Genomic DNA, 21,153 nt, shown 5'->3' with positions numbered 1-21,153 from the left:
ACTCCTGAGAGTATCCATGGAACAATCAGAATCTACTCAAACAAGGACTTTAATTAAAGGGTTAAAAAAAGAGAGAAACACCAGATGCTTAGAAGTTGTTAACAATCAAAAGGAAAACTGTTCTAAAAAAGATTTTTAAAGGAGTGAAAAAACTGTATCTAACAGATTCATGCCAAAGCTTGGATGAAAGCCCCTCAGAAGTCTAAGTATCATGTTAGCATCAACTGGATCAACTGGTACTCATTTCTCTATATCTAAGACTAGAGGATTATATCATAGCTTTACTGTCTGTTTCCCACCAAGAGTTTTAAATAGCCTTTCCAAAACTGAAGGGACAAACATAAGAAAGTAACAAGGCCCAAGTCCCCAAATGGGTAAGATAAACAGCCCCTGGTACAAGCCTGCTACACTCAGTAACTAAAAAGTGGGGGTTACATACTACTTTCATTCTAATTAATTAGCAAGTAAAAGGGGACTTTCTGGTGGCAATGGTAACTTCACTGAGGTTTAGCTGAGAGGGAAATAAATCATCAAAAAGTTAAGAACATATGATTAGGGAAAAAAACTTATTTATATTTCGAATCACACCATTTAATTAATTGATATTTTTCCATTATTAAGAACACAGAAATCTGAGAAAAACATACTATCAAACCATTTTGTTGAAAACATTAAGATACTCAACTGAGCATCAGCATTCCAATGTCATTAATTTGAAATAACATGTACTCTTCTAGAGCCAGCAAGCTTGACAAAAGAAGAAAAGAAAAAAAAAAACAGAAGGGCAGGGAATAGCTCCAGATCAAGACTCTCTCCCTTCTTAATTAAGATGCTCATACTGAGTCTATGAAAGAAGCAAATAAAAAAGATTTTAAGAAAAGGAGAATAATTCCAGGTCAGAATGTATCCAATGATTTGAAATGCTCCCATTTTATTTACACCTTATAAATCAATGATTCATGGTAGCCCAGTTAGATAAATAACTCGTTTTGATACATATAAAATTTCCTTATGTTCAGTCCAGTGTAGCTGGACTATTCTTCCTATTTGAAAACTTAAGTGACCCTGTAAGGGATATAAAATCTCAGGGCATTTTGATTTCTGTACAGGAAATAAGCAACAACAAAAGTTTGTTGCCACAGAATTAAGTACAACAAAGCAACTTCCCATATTTAGAGATTAATGTGGGATTGTTCTTGGGCAAAAAACTATTACTGATATTTGTATCTCTAATCCTACAAGTAAATCTGGCCATCTCTTGAAAATACTTTTCAGAAATGCTAACTCATTTTATTGAAGTAGTTCATATTGGATTGCTCAACTCTAGTAGGAGATCGTATGGCAAAGAATGGCATGAACCAAAAATTATCGTGTTTGTGACAATGACTGAGATTCTAAGCAGTACAACAGCATTCCGTAGGCCAAAGAAGGGGAAGGTGTCTCCTGGTGTTAGCCATTCTGTATTTGGAACAAGAGAATTTTTAGGTAGACAGAGAAAATGAGCTATAAAAACATTTGCTTCAAATTGTTCCCTTATGCATTAAATTATGAAAATAATTTAAAATGTTACATACTCAAACATAGAAATGGAATTTTAAAAACACAGCTAATTTCATTAAAAATCATACCTAGTTTTCAGTGAAAGAATGTCTAAAAAGACGAGAATAGAAAATGGCAAAGTAAAAGAGAAAGTAAGATGAAAAGATTTTCTCATTAACGGTCTCATCATCACATCCAATAATTTAATTACAAGTTCACTTCATGGGAAAACAATCAAGGTCATCATAATCTCTATAAAAAAAAATATTCCTGATTCTAAGCCATCCAGCAGTGTTGACACATAGGTGAGTCAAAGACCAAAATCACTGTCACCGAAATACTAAATTTCTATAGAACAGGAGAAATCAAGATAGTGCCTTGGTATTCGGTTGGTTATTCTCTGCACAGAAGAACATTTTTGCCACTAAACCGTGTACAATGCAATACTAAGTTTCAAGGCAAGTTGATATGCTACGCAAGGCAAATCAATGAAGTTGAATATTCATAGGACACAGCTGTCTTTAAGTAGGCTTTTCATCAAGGCTTGTAATATTGGAAAACTGCCACATTCATCAGCAGGGTTGGTTCTCCCGACTCTCATTTAGTTTTACACAAGTCATCACTTATTCATCAACCTGCATCCTATGATTTACTATTGAGTAGCTAAGTGAAAGAGAGCCAAAGAAAGACAATATGAATGGCATAATGGAGATACATTCTGTGAGATAGGAAGTATTTTTAAAAGTCAACCTCACCAAATCTTGAAAAAGTTGTTTCTGCCAAAACCAAGTATAAATTCTGCAACTTATACAAATCAACAATTGCTCAGCAAGTACAGTGCTTTGTTAAGCACACAGGTAAAATAAAATTTAACTCTGTTGTCAGTGAAATATTTAGCTCATTAATTACATTTTAGTCATACTTAATACCGATTAGAAACACAGCATGAAGTTTTTTAAATTAATGAATTGTGTTTAAAAGATCATTACTAGGGCAGTCCGGGTGGCTCAGCGATTTAGCGCCGCCTTCAGCCCAGGGTGTGATCCTGGAGTCCTGGGATCGAATCCCACATCAGGCTCTCTGCATGGAGCCTGCTTCTCCCTCTGGCTGTGTCTCTGCCTCTCTCTCTCTCTCTCTCTCTCTGTCCCTGATGAATAAATAAATAAAACCTTAAAACAAAAAAAAAAAAAAGAAAGAAAGATAGATAGATTACTAGATTTAGAACTATGATACTCTTCTTTTTTGGAGATTTCAGTCATCACAGTGAGGTTACATAAAGTTATTGGGCAAATGAAACCTGGACACAGAAAAAAAGCAGAGGAATTGATTAACAAGTAAACTTTTAATTAGCCCAGGGATAATAAAGAGAAGAGAAACTAGAAGCATAAAATTTTAGAGTGGAAAGGACTTCAAAGATACTCTAATCGGTGGTTTACAATCTGTGGGTTCCTAGAGTTTTTGCAAAGGGTCTGCAATTCCATATGCACATTTACATTTTCTTTATCTATGGACTTAGTTATTAATACTTAACCCCACAATTCCCCACTCCTGCCAGATTTTAATAGTCCTTTTACTTGAGAAGACAGAGAACTATTGATCTAGTCCAATTCTCTATTAGTAGCAGGACTGTCACCCAAGTGCACTTATGCCCACATATAGTGCTTCTTTATACATACATTCAATTTGTAGGGGGGTAGAGAAATTAAATCATTCCTTCACTTTCAGTTGCCAGTGGCTCCCTCAGGTATTTCCATAAGTGTCCAACTGAGATCCTCGCTAGCTAAAATCTTTAATTGTAGGATCAATAATCCTTTTCTGTTTGGGTGTTGGGTGTACCTTACTGATAAAAGTCATGTCCTAAGTCTAGTAGTTACAAAAGGTGGAACTAGGACTCAATAAATACTTATTGACTTCTAAAGTCAAGGAAGTAGAATGTTACAGATTTAAAAACATACACATAGAGAGTTCAATAATCTGGTATGGATGGGACAAAGAAAATTATATCTTTTCTCCAAAAAGGTTAAAAAAAAGATAAAATTATTTTTTTTATCCTCTCCATTTATTCTTGGCAAATAATGCCACATATTTTCCTTTCACGTTTTCATCAGTGCATCATTTTTTTTTTAAAAAAGCAATAATCAGTCCCTCAAAACAGTGGTGTAAATAAGAATTTATAGGCATAGTGCAAATCCCACAAGCTTTAAGGAAACAAAACCAAATGTTAATTTACAGATTCAAACAACAGGAAGATAGCCTTTTACGTAAACTGATTCCTCTGTTGTAGGGGACAACAGCAAGAGAGTGAAGAATGGACTCTGGATGTCAATTTTCATTTTGCCAATTACTAGCTGTGACATCCTGAGAAAGTTCTCCAAACTTCAATTTCATCCTATCTATAAAATGGTGAGAATATGTACTTTGCAGAGTTCTTAGGAAGATTAAGGGAAAAAACACACAGAAAATACCTAACACATGCTAGTTACTCAAAATTAGTTCCCCATTCTTCCCACGTTTGGCTGTCCTCTTCTCTGATTGCTTTCTAAATCAAATTCAAAAGATGTTTCCTGTCTTTTTCCCCACTAGTTTTCATTCCATCTCCCTGTATTTGTCACTCTTAAAGTCTATCTCATTCTTTTCCTCTCCACGTTTTCTTTCAAGCTGTTTCCAATACCTACAAAGAATGACTATTTTTAACTAATCTTACTAGTCTCATTTTATCTATTCAATAAAATCTCTCCTCCACAGAGCAAAGGAATTTACAGAGGAAATAAGACAAACTGGAGGAAGCTTACTACTTAGTGAATTTGTTAATGAGCGAAGCAATAGTCCTTACTCTTCCCATAGAATCTATAACCCTTCCCCCATAGGCCTCTGCATCAAGCCCAGGATAATTACATTTCTGCCTCAAAATAAAATAAAATCCCTTACATCTTGTACTCTAAACACCAGTTGTATCTAAGTTGGATCAATATCTCATGATCTGTGTCTCTGATATGCTTACTTAAATCATTTTATATATACTCGGGCATCTCACTGTAATCCAAGTTGAAAAAGTCACTTTGGTTTCTCATAAATGGATATGCCACGGCTGACCTCATCAAAAAAGTAGAACTACATCCTATCATTAATGAACATGCCTCAGGTTCTTGGGATATGTTTTATAAAGAGAACTTAGTAGGTAAAAGAATGAAAGAGTCCCACAGGGAAAATTCTTGACTTCACATTTCTGACAGATTTGGGCTTTAGCTGTGACTCTGCTGAGAGTGGAGATGGGTGCCATCATAGCACCAAAGCTGGGCATACCCTCAGTTCTTACCCTGTGCCTTCCTGAATTTTAAGATTTCTGACCTTGTCTACTACCAACAGTTTTTAAACCTCTACTGCATCTTTGCTAGTATATAGCTTTATTCCTCAGATAGCAAATGTATTATCCAAGTTCAGAGATACAACTGAGGAATTAACATGAAAACCATGTTTCCTCAATAAATCAGAAGCTGCTAGTTAGCCTCGAGAGCCTATGAAAAAACACCAAAATGGTATCACTCAGTCACCAATCTAAAGAGAGAACTTTGACTCAAGGTATAAATGAAATTGTAATTATATAAATATATTTATAAATATTTATACAATTATATACTTATACATAAGCACTTACACAGACTTAGAAAAAAATGTAAGAACATTAATTCAAAAGGACTCACTGAAGAATAAACAGAATTTTCCATGATTTCCTTGAGGAGATACACAACTCATTCTTTAGGAAGGGTCCCTCTAAATCCAACCATTAGAAACCATATTCTCTAATTGTGTACTAGCAACACGTAAGCATCTTTTTTTTTAATCCCCCCGTTGCCAAGAAAGCAATCTTAAAGTACATGGGAACCTAAGGTCTCTGAGCAATCACAATTTATGTTCCTCAAGCAGAAGAATCAATTGATCCAAATTCCCAATTGACAAAATAGGCCCATTCTATATAACAAGGTTAAAGTCCTGATTTTGCCACCAGAATAGTTACTACCCCTTCAGAGGACTCTATTTAAAGCTCAAAATAAGAATTGAGCATACAGTGAAGGTGGTAAGTCAAACAGTATTACATAGATTCACGATGGTCTCTTCTAAATAATACTGAAAAAAAGCTTTCACCAACTATATTTTGAATGTGGCTTTTGTTGACAGAAAAACCCCACAACATCTGAAGATTGCCAATAATCTTCTCCACCTCCCTTACTAAATGTCTTATAAATTGAATTTAAAGGTCTTCCCCTTATAAACTGAATTTAAAGGTCTTCCCCTTACAGAGGCTTTCAGTTTTGACACCTTTTGCAAGAAAACAGTAGAGGAATTAATAAACTCATTCAGTCACCAGAGCCTTTTAGAAACTATTCCAACCAGGGGTAAAAAAATGAATCATTCTAACCGTAGGAACATGGTTAGCAACTCTCAGCCGCGTATTCTTTTTCCCCCCAGGACATACATAAGTATGCCTTAAAGCACATAGGACAATCAATAACCACAGTGGTTACAACTACAAGCCGTTGTACTGCATGATTATTGAACAGCTGCCTTCCCATAGATCACGTGCAGACCCATACAATGGAAGGGCCAAAGGAACTAATATGCTGTACTGGCAAAAACAGCAAGCACCTTCCTATCTTACTCACCATAATAGCCTCACCAAATGTCCATTTCAGGACTAGCAGGATCAATACAGTTTATAAAGTAATAATGAAGAAAGCTGTTTCAGGCTAGGATATTGAAAGCCACCCATGCTACTCACCCTACTACATTTAACACTCGTTCTGCCAATAACACACACCATGGAAATAATTCTAGCTGGGAACATGGGAATCCATTGAAAAAATTTTAAATATGATGAGCAATAATTATAAGGGATGCTTTTTCCATGAAAACAAAAGCCTGGATATTTTGTCACATGATATTTCTTACATGAACAACAAACAAAACGTGTTATATAGAGTTTCATTTCCCTACCAAAAATGGGGCTTACAAAAATGGAAGGTTGTTCTTATTCTGAATGTAGCCATTCCTTTACCCAAGGAGTCTGAGGAGTAACATTATCATTTGATCCCAAAAAAGTGCCGTGCAAGAGACCACTTATTGGAACACACATTTCCTGCTGCCAGTACTAGGAGGTCTAATCCTTATACTTCCATTTGGTCACCAGATTAGGTAAGAAAGAAAGAATAGTAGGAAAAAGAAGAAAATAGAAGAGGAGTGAAAAGGTGGAGGGAGGGGGTAAACAGACTGAATATAGAAGAAAGCAAGAAATAAAAGAGAAGGCAGGTGACTTGCTTGCCCAACTTTGGCTCTATGGTCCTATGAGCCAAAATGCATACTTAGTGACATGGTATCTCACAGGAAAAGGGGAAAAAGGGGTAAGCTGAGAGAGGTCAGGCCATGATGTTAATTTCTTTCCTGTACAAAGACAGTCTCTTGAGGACAAAGGCCTGCCTCCTGTAATGTAATGTCATAGTCCAGATGAGAGAGTTTCCTTCGAGGGAAGTTGGTGAGAAGTTCAAAACGTTCATTTGGATATCCTTTAGACTGGACGTGCTTCACCAAAGCCTATGAAAAATAAGAGAAAGACAAAGCTGTTAGATGGAAATAAAAAGAAGGAATATTTAAAGAATTAAATATCTTATATTCATTTTTATATCAGATAAGATATGAACTTCAAATTACTCTTCACATAACCAAAGCTTACCCTCGTGAAAGGGCCAATATAACTCTTTGGATATATGTTCTTCAGTCCACCTACAGACATCTCTGCCACCTGTACACTGAATTCCTTCTTGCCTTTTCAGAAACCATCCCACTACAATACCCCTTTGACACACATCTTCAACATCTCACTCTCTATAGATGCTTCCCATCAAACTTAAACATGCTCAGCTGCTCCTTCAATCATTTTTTTCCCCTCTGATTATTGCCCATTCTCTCTCTCTAGCTTCAAAACCAAACTTCTCAAAAAAGTGATCTAAACTTGCTGTATTGGGATCCCCGGGTGGCTCAGCGGTTTAGCGTCTGCCTTCAGCCCAGGGCCTGATCCTGGAGACCTGGGATCGAGTCCCACGTCAGGCTCCCTGCATGGAGCCTGCTTCTCCCTCTGCCTGTGTCTCTGCCTCTCTGTGTGTCTCTCATGAATAAATAAATAAGATCTTTTAAAAAATAAACAAACAAACAAACCTGCTGTATCTACTATCTCTCTCCCATTCCCTTCCAAATACTAGACCAGGGAGACAGTTCTGGGTATCAGCACCAGCGACCAGAACCTTCTTGTACTTCAGTCATACAGTCTTGAAGAATCATATTAATTATCTCCAGCCACAGCAAGTGGCCTGACCCAAGGGGGATTCACTCATAGGCTAAGCTAAGCTAATTAGACCCATTCTCTTTTCTAGGAATTAGAAACAGAGGGAAGGCCCATCAGCTGTGGACTTTAGACGTAAAGGCTGATGCCCTCAGCATCACTTCGATAAACCATGTGTAAGTTTAGAGGTAAACAAAAACCACCAATATGTAGAGAGAAGAATGATGTGAAGCAGAAAATTGGAAAAGGGAAACAAAACAGATCCCATGAGAAAAATACACAGGAAAACAATCTTGGTTCTTAACCAGTTTGCAGTTTCAGCTACTAGGATACCCAGGAGCCCCACTATAATCTTCAAACAATCCTGCTCCCCTTTCCCAAGTAATAATTTCAGTTGGGTTTCCATCCCATGCAGCCATAGGATAGAAAATCCTTGACTGGACAAACCCTGTGTGACTTGCATAAGATAATCTGAGAAGGAAATAAAGTTACCCGAATGAAGATTCACCACAATCTTCTAGTTAGAGGCCAAACTGAATACCTACCATCTACATCAAAGAATCATAAAGCCAATTATGCCAATTAAGTAAGTTTCTATGCTTCGAGTAAACACTGTCAATTAAATATACTTACCAGCAGTTTAGCTTGCTCTGGAAGAGTGATCTGTTCCCTTTTCCCATCTGGATACCGCAACATCAGTTGTGCTTTTGGTCCTAAAGGAAAGGTTTAAAAAAAAAAAAAAAAGATAGTAAGAGCTTAAGACAGAAGACTAAACAAATCAACCCCTTCAGCAACATTCAAGTTTTAAATAAAGCAGGTCTAGAATGTAACTCACCATTTACATCTATGCCCTCCACTATTCCATCTGATTTTTCAGGTGACATCTCTAATATTTCTGAATCCACAGGTGGCAATCCTTGGTGGTTTGTGGCTGTTCCAGGCTCAGTTCTGGCTGGGGGCTCAGTCAGTGGCCTTCTATTCTCCTCTTTTCTATGCCCCAGATCTTTGTGGGGAGATTTTCTGGACTTGGCAAGATTTTCTATCTCCTCTTCTTCATCAGAGCCACAAACGGATATGAACTCCTCACTGCCAGAAAAAAGTTCAGATTCAGATTCTTCATCTGAGCGGCTATCCTGTTTTGTCTGTGTTGAATCAAAGTGTGTCTCTTGCAAGGAGGCTCTGATGGCAGCTTCTAGCTGGCTGTCTTCACTTGCATCTATAAGGCTCTCCTGCGAGATGCAGTCATAAAACATGGGTAAAAAGAAAAAGAAAACAGTTAAACCAAAAAAACAGATAAAGTCAAATAGGAAATAAGAAACAGAACCAGGTTGCCAATATTCTTTTCTGCTGAGTATATCTCTTTCCTAAATTTTAAGCTATTTGAGTGCTACAACTTTGTCTTACACAGCCAAGATGGAATGTATATTTTAAAAACAAAAATAAAAACCACCTGGTTTTTAATTATATATTAATAATTATACCACCTGGCATAATGGTGTTGCAAACACAGGTTTTCTTTGTCAAAATGAATAGAATCAAGAAAATAGTTTATTCTCAGCCCAGAAAAATATAAGCAGGCTTTAAATATACAGCGAAAACATTAGTTTTTAAAATGACTCCACATGGGAAAGGATGTCTACCTTGCTTATCACTATGTTCTTCACATAGCAACGCTCCGACAGAGAAGGATATCAATAAATTCAGTAATCATCATTTTGCAAAAAAATCTAACATTCAAATCAAAACAAAACAGCATATAGAATATGAAAAAATGACAGCTATGTTTTCCCAAGCTTAATTACAATGAAGGGTTTCATTGTGATCATGAGAAATGCAAATTTCAACAGTTGTCCCCTATGTAAAGTTCTGTCACAAATATCACTAAACTGACTGAATCACAAAATATCGGTTATTTCAGTGGAACTTATTTAGACCCTAACTCAAATTATTTAAAAAAATTTTTTTGTAAGGAAACCAAAAGTTGAACACTAGACATCTCATGATATTAAAGAATTGCTGTTAATTTCTTAAAGGGTGTGTTACTGGTATTATGATTGTGTTTTAAAAAAGTAAGAGTCTTTATCTTTTAAATATACATGCCAAAGTATTAATGAATGAAAAGATGAATTCTGAGATTCATTTCAAAATAATGTGACTACAATGGGGTATAAATGAAACAAGACTGGTCATGTACAATGATTACTGCAATTGGCTAACGGATACATAGATGCTCAATTAATTCCTTCCACTTTTGTTTTCTGGGTTTTTTAAAAAAGATTTTATTTATTTGAGAGAGAGAATTAGTAAGAAAGAAAGCGAGCAGGGGATATGGAGGGACAAAGGGAGAGAGAGAAGTCAACTCCCAGCTGAGCAAGAAGCCTGATGGGGGCTTGATCCGAGGACTCTGAGATCACGACCTGAGCCAAAGGCAGACACTTAACCGACTAAGCTACCCAGGTGTCCCAGGTTCCTTCTACTTTTGAACATGCTGAAAATTTTCCACAATAAAAAGGTAAAAAATGTATGTGTTGCTAACAAAAAACTAAAAGAACCTCATTTTGGCTTTTACTATCTGCTAATCATATAGTAAAAAAATTAAAGGAAAAATGTTAAATAAATTTAAGACTAATCTACTAACAAAAAAGGGCAAGTAAAATGCCCACATGACCTTCAATGGCTTTTAGGTGGATTGTAGGTTTACAATGACAATGCACAGCATGTAGCTTGATTTTATTATTTTTTTTTAAGATTTATTTATTTATTTATTCATGAGAAACACAGGGAGAGAGGGGCAGAGACACAGGCAGAGGGAGAAGCAGGCTCCATGCTGGGAGCCTGACATGGGACTCGATCCCGGGTCTCCAGGATCACACCCTGGGCTTCAGGTGGCGCTAAATCACTAAGCCACCGGGGCTGCCCATGTAGCTTGATTTTAAAGACTGTCTCCATGGTGACACTACTAACTTCCTATCCAATATCCATTCTCTTCTGATTTTTTATAGAATCCTAATGATGTCTATAAAAGAAAATATGTCCAGCCAAAAAATTCCATTTATTAGTTTCTCTTGTAGCTAGAAAAAAAAAATTGTGTTATGGAGTTAAAGAAGCACTTACAGAGAAATTATAGAACTCACAGATATAACAGAAAAGTCTGAAATTAATGACTAAGATTCCATCTTAAAAAAGCACCCACACAGAAAAAGAAAATTAAGTCAAACCCAAACTACACAGAAGGAAAAAGAGAAAAGACAGAAATCAATGACCTAGAAAACAGAAGAGAAATCATTAAAACGTAAAGCTAGTTGTTTAAAATCAATAAAACTGATAAGCCTCTAGCCAGACTGTCAGGAAAAAAAGAATCTACAAATTATCAATAACAGGATTAATAGTATTATTAAGGATTAATAATGACTGCTACAAATACTATAGTCATTAAAGAAATAACAAGGAAATAATAATGAACAACTTGTAAATATAGTCAACCCCTAAGGTAAAATGGATAAATCCCTACAAAGACAAAACCTACTAAAGCTCATTAAAGCATAAGTGGGAGTGCCTGGGTGGTAGAGTCAGTTGAGTATCCAACTCTTGGTTTCAGCTCGGGTGGTGATCTCAGGGTCATGGGATATATCCCTCGTGGCTCTGCACTCAGCACAGTCTGCTTGAGACTCTCTCTTCCTCTCCCTCTGCCCCTCCCACTCGCACACTCTAGTGCTTTATCTCAAATAAATAAATCTTTAAAAAAAAACAGAGAAGAAATGGATAATTTAATCTTAAATGGCTCAGAACTGCTTTGTGCCATAATTGCATTTTTCTCTAATTTTGAGATTGCTTTAAAATTTTAAATAATACTTTAATCTGCTAAAGACCTTCAATGTCACAAGAATGTCAAACCTAGTGACCATTTCTGAAGAAAATAAAATATTGAAATATGTATTATCACTGTCATAAAAATTTATTTCCATGAAATAAAGATGTAAATTTTTATAGCAAATTATTATATCCTATTAACTTTATGTAGTAATCAAACTTTCTATTACTAAAAAAAGAAATACATAATTCCTAATCTATTAATTAAATTGAATCTATAGTTTAAAAACTTCCCGCAAAAAAAGCTCTAGGTCCAGATGGCTTCACTGGTAAATGTCATGTAACATTAAGGAAGAAAAAGTATCAATTTTACACAAACTCTTCCTGAAAACAGAAGCAAAGGAAATACTTCCCAATTCATTATGAAGCCAGCATTACCCTAATACCAAAACCAGACAAACACATTACAAGGAAGACAAAAGACAAAGAAACTACAAACCAATATCCCTCATGAATATAGGCCCAAGAATCCTTGACAGAATTTTGGCAAATGAAATCCAACAATATATAAAAGAGCAATCCATCAGGAACCAAGTAGCCTGGGTTTTTAAGCCTAACTTTTTTAGCCTAGGAATGCAAGGTTGGTTTAAGATTAAAACGCCAATCAATAGGGGCACCTGGGTGACTCAGTTGGTTAAAGCATTCACCTTCCGCTCAGGTCATGATCCTGGGGTCCTGGAATCAAGCCCCATGTCAGGCTCCCTGCTTGGCAGGGAGTCTGCTTCTCCCTTTCCCAATGCCCCTGCTCATGCTCTCTCTCTCTCAGATAGATAGTTAGATAGATAGATGCCAACCAATAGAATTCGATAAAAAAAAAAAAAACCAATGTTCATCTAAACAGACGTAAAAAACTTTTGACAAAATTCCCTCATGATAAAAACTCAGCAAACTAGGAATAGAAGGAAACTTCCCTCGACCTGATAAACTGTATCTATAAGAAAAATAAAGCTAACATCAAAGTTAATGGTGAATGAGTGAAGACTTTCACCCCAACACCAGAAGCAAATTAAGGAGGTCTAATCTGGGATCCCCGGGTGGCGCAGCGGTTTGGCGCCTGCCTTTGGCCCAGGGCGCGATCCTGAAGACCCAGGATCGAATCCCACATCAGGCTCCCAGTGCATGGAGCCTACTTCTCCCTCTGCCTATGTCTCTGCCTCTCTCTCACTGTGTGTTTATCATAAATAAATAAAATTTAAAAAATTAAAAAAAAAAAAAAGGAGGTCTAATCTCACTACTTCTATGTAACTTTGTACTGGAGGTCTTACCTGAGAAAAAGGCATAGAGATTGGAAACCTCAGGGTTGTGAGTTTAAGCCCCACATTAGATGTATAGTTTACTAAAAGAACTAACTAAATAAGCAAGCAAGCTCATGTGGATCTCTCTGTCATAGATCCCTCCCATGTTAAAAAAAATTTAAGATTTTATTTATTTATTCATGAGATACACAGAGAGAGGAAGAGACATAGGCAGAGGGAGACGCACGCTCCTCACAGAGAGCCCAATGTGGGACTCTGTCCCAGATCATGTCCCGAGCTGAAGGCAGGATGCTCAACTGTTGAGCCACCACCTTCCGCTCAGGTCCTGGATCCTGGGATCCAGGATCGAGTCCCCCATCGGGTTCCCCGCTTGGAGCCTGCTTCTCCCTCTGCCTGTGTCTCTGCTGCTGTGTCTCCCCTGAATAAATAAATAAATCTTTTCTTTTAGAAAAAGATTGTATTTACTTATGAGAGAGAGAGAGAGAGAGAGAGGCAGAGACACAGGCAGAGGGAGAGGCAGGCTCTATGCCGGGAGCCCGACGTGGGACTCGATCCCCGGACTCCAGGATCGCGCCCTGGGCCAAAGGCAGGCGCTAAACCGCTGAGCCACCCAGGGATCCCCTATATAAATCTTTTTAAAAAATTTTTTAATTAAAAAAACAAAGCAAAACTCATATGTGGAAACATAAAAGGCCTGAAATAACCAAATAACTATAAAGTTGAATTTACACCATGCAATTTCAAGACTTATAAAGCTACAGCAATCAAGACAAAAATATTTGTGTAAAGAAAGATGTATCAATTGAAAAGAGCCCAGGGATGCATGGGTGGCTCAGCAGTTGGGCATCTGCCTTCAGCCCAGGACGTTATCCTGGAGTCCCGGGATCAAATCCCACATCGAGTTCCCTGCATGGAGCCTGCTTCTCCCCTCTGCCTCTCTCTGTGTCTCTCATGAATAAATAATTTATGGGCAGCCCGGGTGGCTCAGTGGTTTAGCGCCGCCTTCAGCCCACAGCCTGATCCTGGGGTCCCAGGATCGAGTCCCACATCAGGCTCCCTGCGTGGAGCCTGCTTCTCCCTTAGCCTGTGTCTCTGCCGCTCTCTCTCTCTCTCTCTCTCTCTGTGTCTCTCATGAATAATAAATAAAATCTTAAAAAAAAAAAAAAAAGAAGAAGAAGAAGAGTCCATAAATGCACATATACATCTCCATTTGTTAACAAAGGTATAAAGGGCAATTCAATGGGAAAAGGATGTGTTTTTAACAGAAAGTGCTGGGGAGGGCACCTGGCTCAGTAGGTTAAGGCGACAGCCTTCAGCTCAGGTCATGAACCCAGGATCAAGCCCCATTGCATCATGCTCCCTGCTCAGCAGGGGGACCCATTTTTCTCTTTGTCTGCTGCTCCTCCTGCTTGTGCTCTCTGTCAAGTAAGTAAAATCTTTCAAAAAAATAAAAAGAAACCTATAAAAAAACAACAAATGGTGCTAGGATAAATGTACAGCCATATGTAGATAAACAAAAAACTCAAACTCAATCCTATTCTGACACCATATACAAAAATTAATTTAAAATGGATGGTTGACTTAAGAACTAAAATGCAAAAAATATGGGATAAAATCTTGGGTTAGGCTAAGATTTCTTAGATAAGAGAGAAAAAGCACAAAGTATAAAAGTTTATGATTTGGGGGAATCCCTGGGTGGCTCAGCGGTTTAGTGCTGCCTTCAGCCCAGGGCGTGATCTGGAGACCTGGGATCGAGTCTCATGTTGGGCTCCCTGCATGGAGCCTGCTTTGCCCTTTGCCTGTGTCTCTGCTTTTGTCTCTCTCTCTCTCATGAATAAATAAAGTCTTAAAAAAAAACAGTTTGATTTGGATTTTATGAAAATTTTAAAATTTGCTCTTCAGAAGACAATTAAGAAATGAGCAAGTAAGCAACAGACTGAGAGAAAGTATCTTCAAACCACATACCCAACAAAGGCTTACCATCTAAGAAATTCTTACAACCTAATAAGAGAAAATAAAAAAATGAGCCAGAGATCAGAGTAAACACTACCAAAAGAGGGATAGCATAAGAGCATGTGAAAAGATGCTCATATCAACTTGTAAATTTTAAAATAAAGCTATAATTATTTTAAAAGATCTTATTTTATTTTGGACAAAGAGAGAACATGTGCTTGAGCATGGCGGGGGGGTGGGGGGTAGGCGGAGAAAAGAGGGAAGGAAAAGAAGAGGGAAAGAATCCCAGGCTGACTCTGTGCTGAGCAAGGAACCCAGTGCGGGGCTCAATCTTAATCCTGAGAGCATGACCTGAGCTGAAACCAAGGGTCGAACGCTTAACTAACTGAGCCACCCAGGCACCCCCTATAACATTTTTTTTTTATTTATTTTTTAAATAAAATGAACCCTATAACTTTTTTTTATAACTTTTTTTAAATAAAATAAACTTGGGCAGCCCAAGTGGCTCAGCGATTTAGCGCCGCCTTCATCCCAGGGCATGATCCTGCAGACCCAGGATCAAGTCCCACGTCAGGTTCCCTGCATGGAGTCTGCTTCTCCCTCTGCCTGTGTCTCTACCTCTCTCTCTCTCTCTCGAATGGATGGATGGATGGATGGATGGATGGATGAACAAATAAATAAAATTGAGGCTGACTTATTACATACACAAAAGCAAAGAGGTGCCTATATGACATGCAATGGCTTGGACTGACCATTGATAACATTGTGTACCATATAAGGTTGATTTTAAAGAATGACACTATGATGGACACTACTAGTTTCCTATCACACAATCTTCTTTGCCTTAACGTCAATTGCATTTGGGCAAGAAATGTGTCCAGCTAAAATAAGCAGAACTCTTATCTGTGGCTGTTTACTTTTATATAGAGGCACTATCTCCTTCCTCCTTGTCCATGCTTGGATATAATGCCTGGGAGCACAGCATCTATATTGTAAACATGAGAACAAAAGCCAATATTAAGGATAGAGGAGGGGGTGGGGGTAAGAGGAGGAACCCGGTTCCTTGATGACGTCCACAGGAGTCACGTCTTAGATTGCCTGCCTCAACTTCTTGTTGAGAGAAGTAGGTATCTTCCTTGTTTAAGTCATTATTGTTGGGGTTTCTCTTGCAAACAGTTCACGAACATTTGTAACACAGAATTTAGTATCAGAAATGGAGTCTGATGGGATCCCTGGGTGGCGCAGCCGTTTGGCGCCTGCCTTTGGCCCAGGGCGCGATCCTGGAGACCCGGGATCGAATCCCATATCAGGCTCCCGGTGCATGGAGCCTGCTTCTCCCTCTGCCTGTGTCTCTGCCTCTCTCTCTCTGTGTGACTATCATAAGTAAATAAATAAAAGAAAAAAAAAAAAAAAAAAAAGAAATGGAGTCTGAGTTAGGTACTAGTTACCCAAATCACCCCTATGTATTTGTCCAATGTTATGGTCCCACTCTTTCCCCACTAAAAGCCTTACTTTTCTGAGAGACCCAATCAAGTTGTAAACTCAATTTATGTTATTGTAATTCAGAAACTCACAAGCTCAGGCTCTGGTTTTTGACAATATCAGCCTCATGACTACCAAGGGTAAGAAATGCTTAGGGCAATTACAAAAATTCTCTGAAGGAACACCTGGGTGGCTCAGTGGTTGAGCAACTGCCTTCGGCTCAGGGTGTGATCCCGGAGTCCTGGAATCGAGTCCCACATCGGGCTCCCTGCGCGGAGCCTGCTTCTCCCTCTGCCTATGTTTCTGCCTCTCTCTGTGTGTCTTTCATGAATGAATAAATAAAATCTTTTTAAAAAAAAATTCTCTGAGTTTTTTTATGCCTTAAAAAGGTTTCTGGGTGGCCCAGGTGGCTCAATGGTTTAGCGCTGCCTTCAACCCAGGGCCTGATCCTGGAGACCCAGGATAGAGTCCCACGTCGGGCTCTGTGCACGGAGCCTGCTTCTCTCTCTGCCTGTGTCTCTGCCCCGACCCGTCTCTCATTAATAAATTTTAAAAAAAATTTTTTTAAGGGTTCTACATAAGTAAAACTTCTCAAAAATAAATAAATAAATAAATAAATAAATAAGCAAGCACTTCTCTGAGTAACGAAAAAAGCAAACAAAAAACAAAAACCTCCCAAAATACTGTGTTTATTCATAAAGATGAAACAATGTTTTAATTCCGCACTACTTTGTCTACCTAAATAAAACTTCTCTAAAGGGGAATAAGAATTCTATACCACTCCTTGGCAAGCACCCAAAGCATATTGTGCCTGGGGGGTACTTTATTCTAAGTGATAACTTAAGGAACTGTTTCACAACTGCATGATATGACTGCTTAAGTCATATCCTCTAAAACTTTTATTGTCACTGCCATCAAATCCAAATAGCACCTACAACCAATGTGTGATTCCTGTATCTTTGAAGCTCTCTTACTTACCACTGATCTTGATTCTAAGTATCAAACAGGTCTGCCTCATAATAGCATATTATAGAAATATCTCTAGATGGGCCAGAGAGCCAAGCCCCAGAGCTATATAGCCAGTAATAATGCCCAGCTATACCATCATCAGAGTGGTCTACGGAAAAGAGCGTTTCCACTGCTGCTTGGACTCGGATACCAAAAGTCCTAGCAGTGCTGCCCCTGAAGACGTAGCTTACTCTGTCACCTGGCTTGCCATAGCAGTCCCTCCTGTCTACTGCTACATACATTGTTTACTTCTAAATCCAAGTCTCAGGTCACTTGGCTGTACCCTAACTGCAAGGAAGACTGGGAATATGAATCTTGTAATTTCACTGAGAAGACTGAACCCTTATGTAGCAAATTATCAAAATACAAGGAGGGTGTCTAAGATGTTGTGCAGCTGCAAACTCTGTCCAAAACTTATATTAGTATCTTTGCTCAAAACATTTTACACAAGACATTTATTATACAGTTAGACTTAACTGCCCATCACCATTCTCAGGCATACTTACTGAACGGGCACATTTTTTGGGGGGACTGCTAGAAAGTCCATCCAGTTGCCCATGTTCACCCAGAAATCCTGTCACTTGATCCAAGAAAGAAGATACATCTAACTGGTGCCACTCTACTAGCTTCTGACCTAAAAATTAAAAACCAGGATATATAATAAAATCAATACTCTTTCTGAACATTCTCATTAAGTATTTCTTTTTGGCATATGCATAATTAAAATTTACTAGGAACATACATTCCATCCTTCACCAGCATAAGTTATATAAAGCTTCCATAAACTAGGGGATACATTAATAATAACCAACATAAGAGACTCCTAGGTATCATGACAGGGCTACTTTATCTGCTACTTTATCTGCTGATATCACTTTTTGCCATTTAAGAAGAGATTCAGATAAAGCAGTATCTAAATAAAATAATAATAATAAAACTAGCTCTACCCTCTGCTTCCCTGGTGGGATTATATCGTATAATTGAACAATATTAACATTTTAATAATAGGAAACCCAAGGGAATCCTTTATAAAAGGACAAGAAAGGTAAACAGCTATTCTTTGAAAGGACAGAACTGTACAAAAATATAAAATACTACCATCTCCTAATGTTACTAGAAACAGACCGAAATACATACTTCACAGATTTTTAAACATTTCTCAAGGGCACAAACAAAACGCTTTAACTAAATTATTACAAATTTTTCTGAAACTGGATCCAAGAGAAATATTACAGATTATTGAGATAACTGAAAGATAAATAAGAGGTTAAAGACTATAAAGGGACATAAATCTTACCTGTCCGTGGATCCAAGATGGAGACATAGGGGAAATCCCCCAACTTATAAAACTGTATGTATCTCTGACCTTCCTCACTGTCGTGATAAACCTGTTAAATCATTGATATTACAAAAAAGGTTAGCTTCTTAAAAAAGTGTCAACTATCTCCTTGTTATATACGAATAGCAACTAATTATCCAAATATACCTTTGGTATATGTTAGAATCTCACTCCTGCATTAAACAGAATATGAAAATTATCTGGTGTGAATTCTCTCAACTTCTTGCCCTGAATCCCTTGGGAAACTTACAGAAACATAGAAATCTGTTCTTCCTCCCTTCCCAGTACAAAAGAGGTATTACCCTTCCTGTTTAAGTTGTCTGTCCATCTATGTCATTCCTGACTCTCAACCATATACATCTTAATAAATCACAATATATTAAGATCATATGCTTGAGTACCTAGCACAGTGCTAGACAAAGAGATAGCCAACCAACAGGTGCTGAATAAAAGGTTACCATTCAGAAAAATCATATTGAATTTAGTGGCCTACAACACATGAGAAGGCAAATGAATATACTAATAGCATATCTTGCATTGGGAAAAGAATTAAGGTCATTCATAAGTTTCTGTTTTCAGTTAATTTTTCATAAATAAAAAATTAGAGTAAGGTTATCTGACTTTAGCTTGATAACTTATACAAAAGAAAGTACAGGGATCCCTGGGTGGCGCAGCGGTTTAGCACCTGCCTTTGGCCCAGGACGCGATCCTGGAAACCCGGGATCAAATCCCACGTCAGGCTCCCGGTGCATGAAGCCTGCTTCTCCCTCTGCCTATGTCTCTGCCTCTCTCTCTCTCTCTCTCTCTATGTGACTATCATAAATAAATAAAAAAAATTTTTTAAAAAGTACAATCAGCAAGACCCTAAGGACATATGGATGGGGGAGTATCAAACTCAAGCTAAAATCCAAGCCTTAGTCAAAGTCAAATGCTTTTCCATTACTTCAAGAACTTCTATATCTGAACTGTCAATTACAGTAATCACTAGAACATGTGGTATTGAAGTACCTGAAATGTTGCCAGTCTGATACTGCTAAGTATAAAATACACACCAGATCTTTAAGGTTTAACACCAACAAACAAACCCTCAATATTTTTTTTTAAGATTTTATTTATTTATTCATAGAGACACAGAGAGAGAGAGAGAGAGAGGCAGAGACACAGGCAGAGGGAGAAGCAGGCTCCATGCAGGGAGCCCAATGTGGGACTTGATCCTGGGTCTCTAGGATCACATCTCAGGCTGCAGGCGGCGCTAAACCACTGTGCCACGGGGGCTGCCCAAACCCCTCAATATTTTAGTATTAGTTTTTTTTTTTTTTTAATTTTTTTTATTTATTTATTTATGATAGGCACACAGTGAGAGAGAGAGGCAGAGACACAGGCAGAGGGAGAAGCAGGCTCCATGCACCGGGAGCCCGATGTGGGATTCGATCCCTGGTCTCCAGGATCGCGCCCTGGGCCAAAGGCAGGCGCCAAACCGCTGCGCCACCCAGGGATCCCTAGTATTAGTTTTATATGAGAGAGCAATTTTAGAAATATATTAAAATTAATTCCACTTATTCCTTTTGACCTTTTTAAATGTGGCTACTAAAAAACTTTACTTATATGGCTCATGTTATATCTCTTCTAAATAGTACAGTTGTACATTCCATCAAAATATATAAACTTTTCTGAGATAGGAGTATTACATGGTTTATATGGCTTGGTTCTTTTTCGCCTCCTTCCCTTAGGAGTTCACTGCTGCCCTTATTTTCATTTGTCCTTATTATTTCAGCCATTATGGGCAGTTTTACTTTTTCATATGTCACAATTTAACTGTTATTAGTTTTCCCCCATTTTATAACCTAATGCTTCCTCCCCAACATCCCATATTATAAAAGTAAAATACCATAAAAATCTTGATTAATGCTCCTCCTCACCTGCCAGAAAATGAAATGTTCCCGGATAATATTCTTCACAGCTTCATTGCTCCACACATCACGGTTGAGGCACTGGCATGCAAAGTCTTGTACATTTTGAATGTTTATCATTAGCCACTTATTTTGCATCTGGCCACACTCTTTGGCCTGTAAGAGTAAATTTATATATAATTTGTCAGAAATACTTTCTACTAGTAATTGATATGTTTCACAATTCAGAAGCTATCTTCATATTAATAGTAAGTTTTTTTCTGAAGTACATCTAGAATTTTCAGTATCTATACATTATTTACATTAATTTGCATATTTCTATATCATTGTACCACCTATTTTCAGCATTTTTCAAATTTAAATTAACTGTTTTTTTCATTTATACACCATTACTTGCTTAATGGCTAGATTTGTGCTGTACATTTAAATATCTTTCCCTAAAAATGATTCCAGGGCAGCCCGGGT

At 37.8% G+C, this 21,153-nt stretch overlaps 1 protein-coding gene across 1 annotated transcript in view; it reads right to left on the bottom strand.

The window, feature by feature from the left end:
* Positions 1-566: 566 nt before the first annotated feature.
* UBXN7 (UBX domain protein 7) overlaps positions 567-21,153 on the bottom strand; it is a 60,104-nt gene continuing 39,517 nt past the window's right edge. The window contains exons 6-11 of the mRNA XM_077884144.1: positions 20,698-20,844; positions 18,737-18,827; positions 17,946-18,073; positions 8,706-9,099; positions 8,504-8,583; positions 567-7,125 (exon numbers count right to left, since the gene is read on the bottom strand). Of these exons, the coding sequence (XP_077740270.1) occupies positions 6,964-7,125; positions 8,504-8,583; positions 8,706-9,099; positions 17,946-18,073; positions 18,737-18,827; positions 20,698-20,844 (1,002 nt within the window). The 3' untranslated portion in view covers positions 567-6,963. The remainder of the gene's footprint in view (positions 7,126-8,503; positions 8,584-8,705; positions 9,100-17,945; positions 18,074-18,736; positions 18,828-20,697; positions 20,845-21,153) is intronic.

This window comes from Canis aureus, chromosome 35 (genome assembly GCF_053574225.1).
Source record: "Canis aureus isolate CA01 chromosome 35, VMU_Caureus_v.1.0, whole genome shotgun sequence".
Lineage (NCBI taxonomy): Eukaryota > Metazoa > Chordata > Mammalia > Carnivora > Canidae > Canis > Canis aureus.
This window is presented reverse-complemented; position numbering and strand designations above follow the sequence as displayed.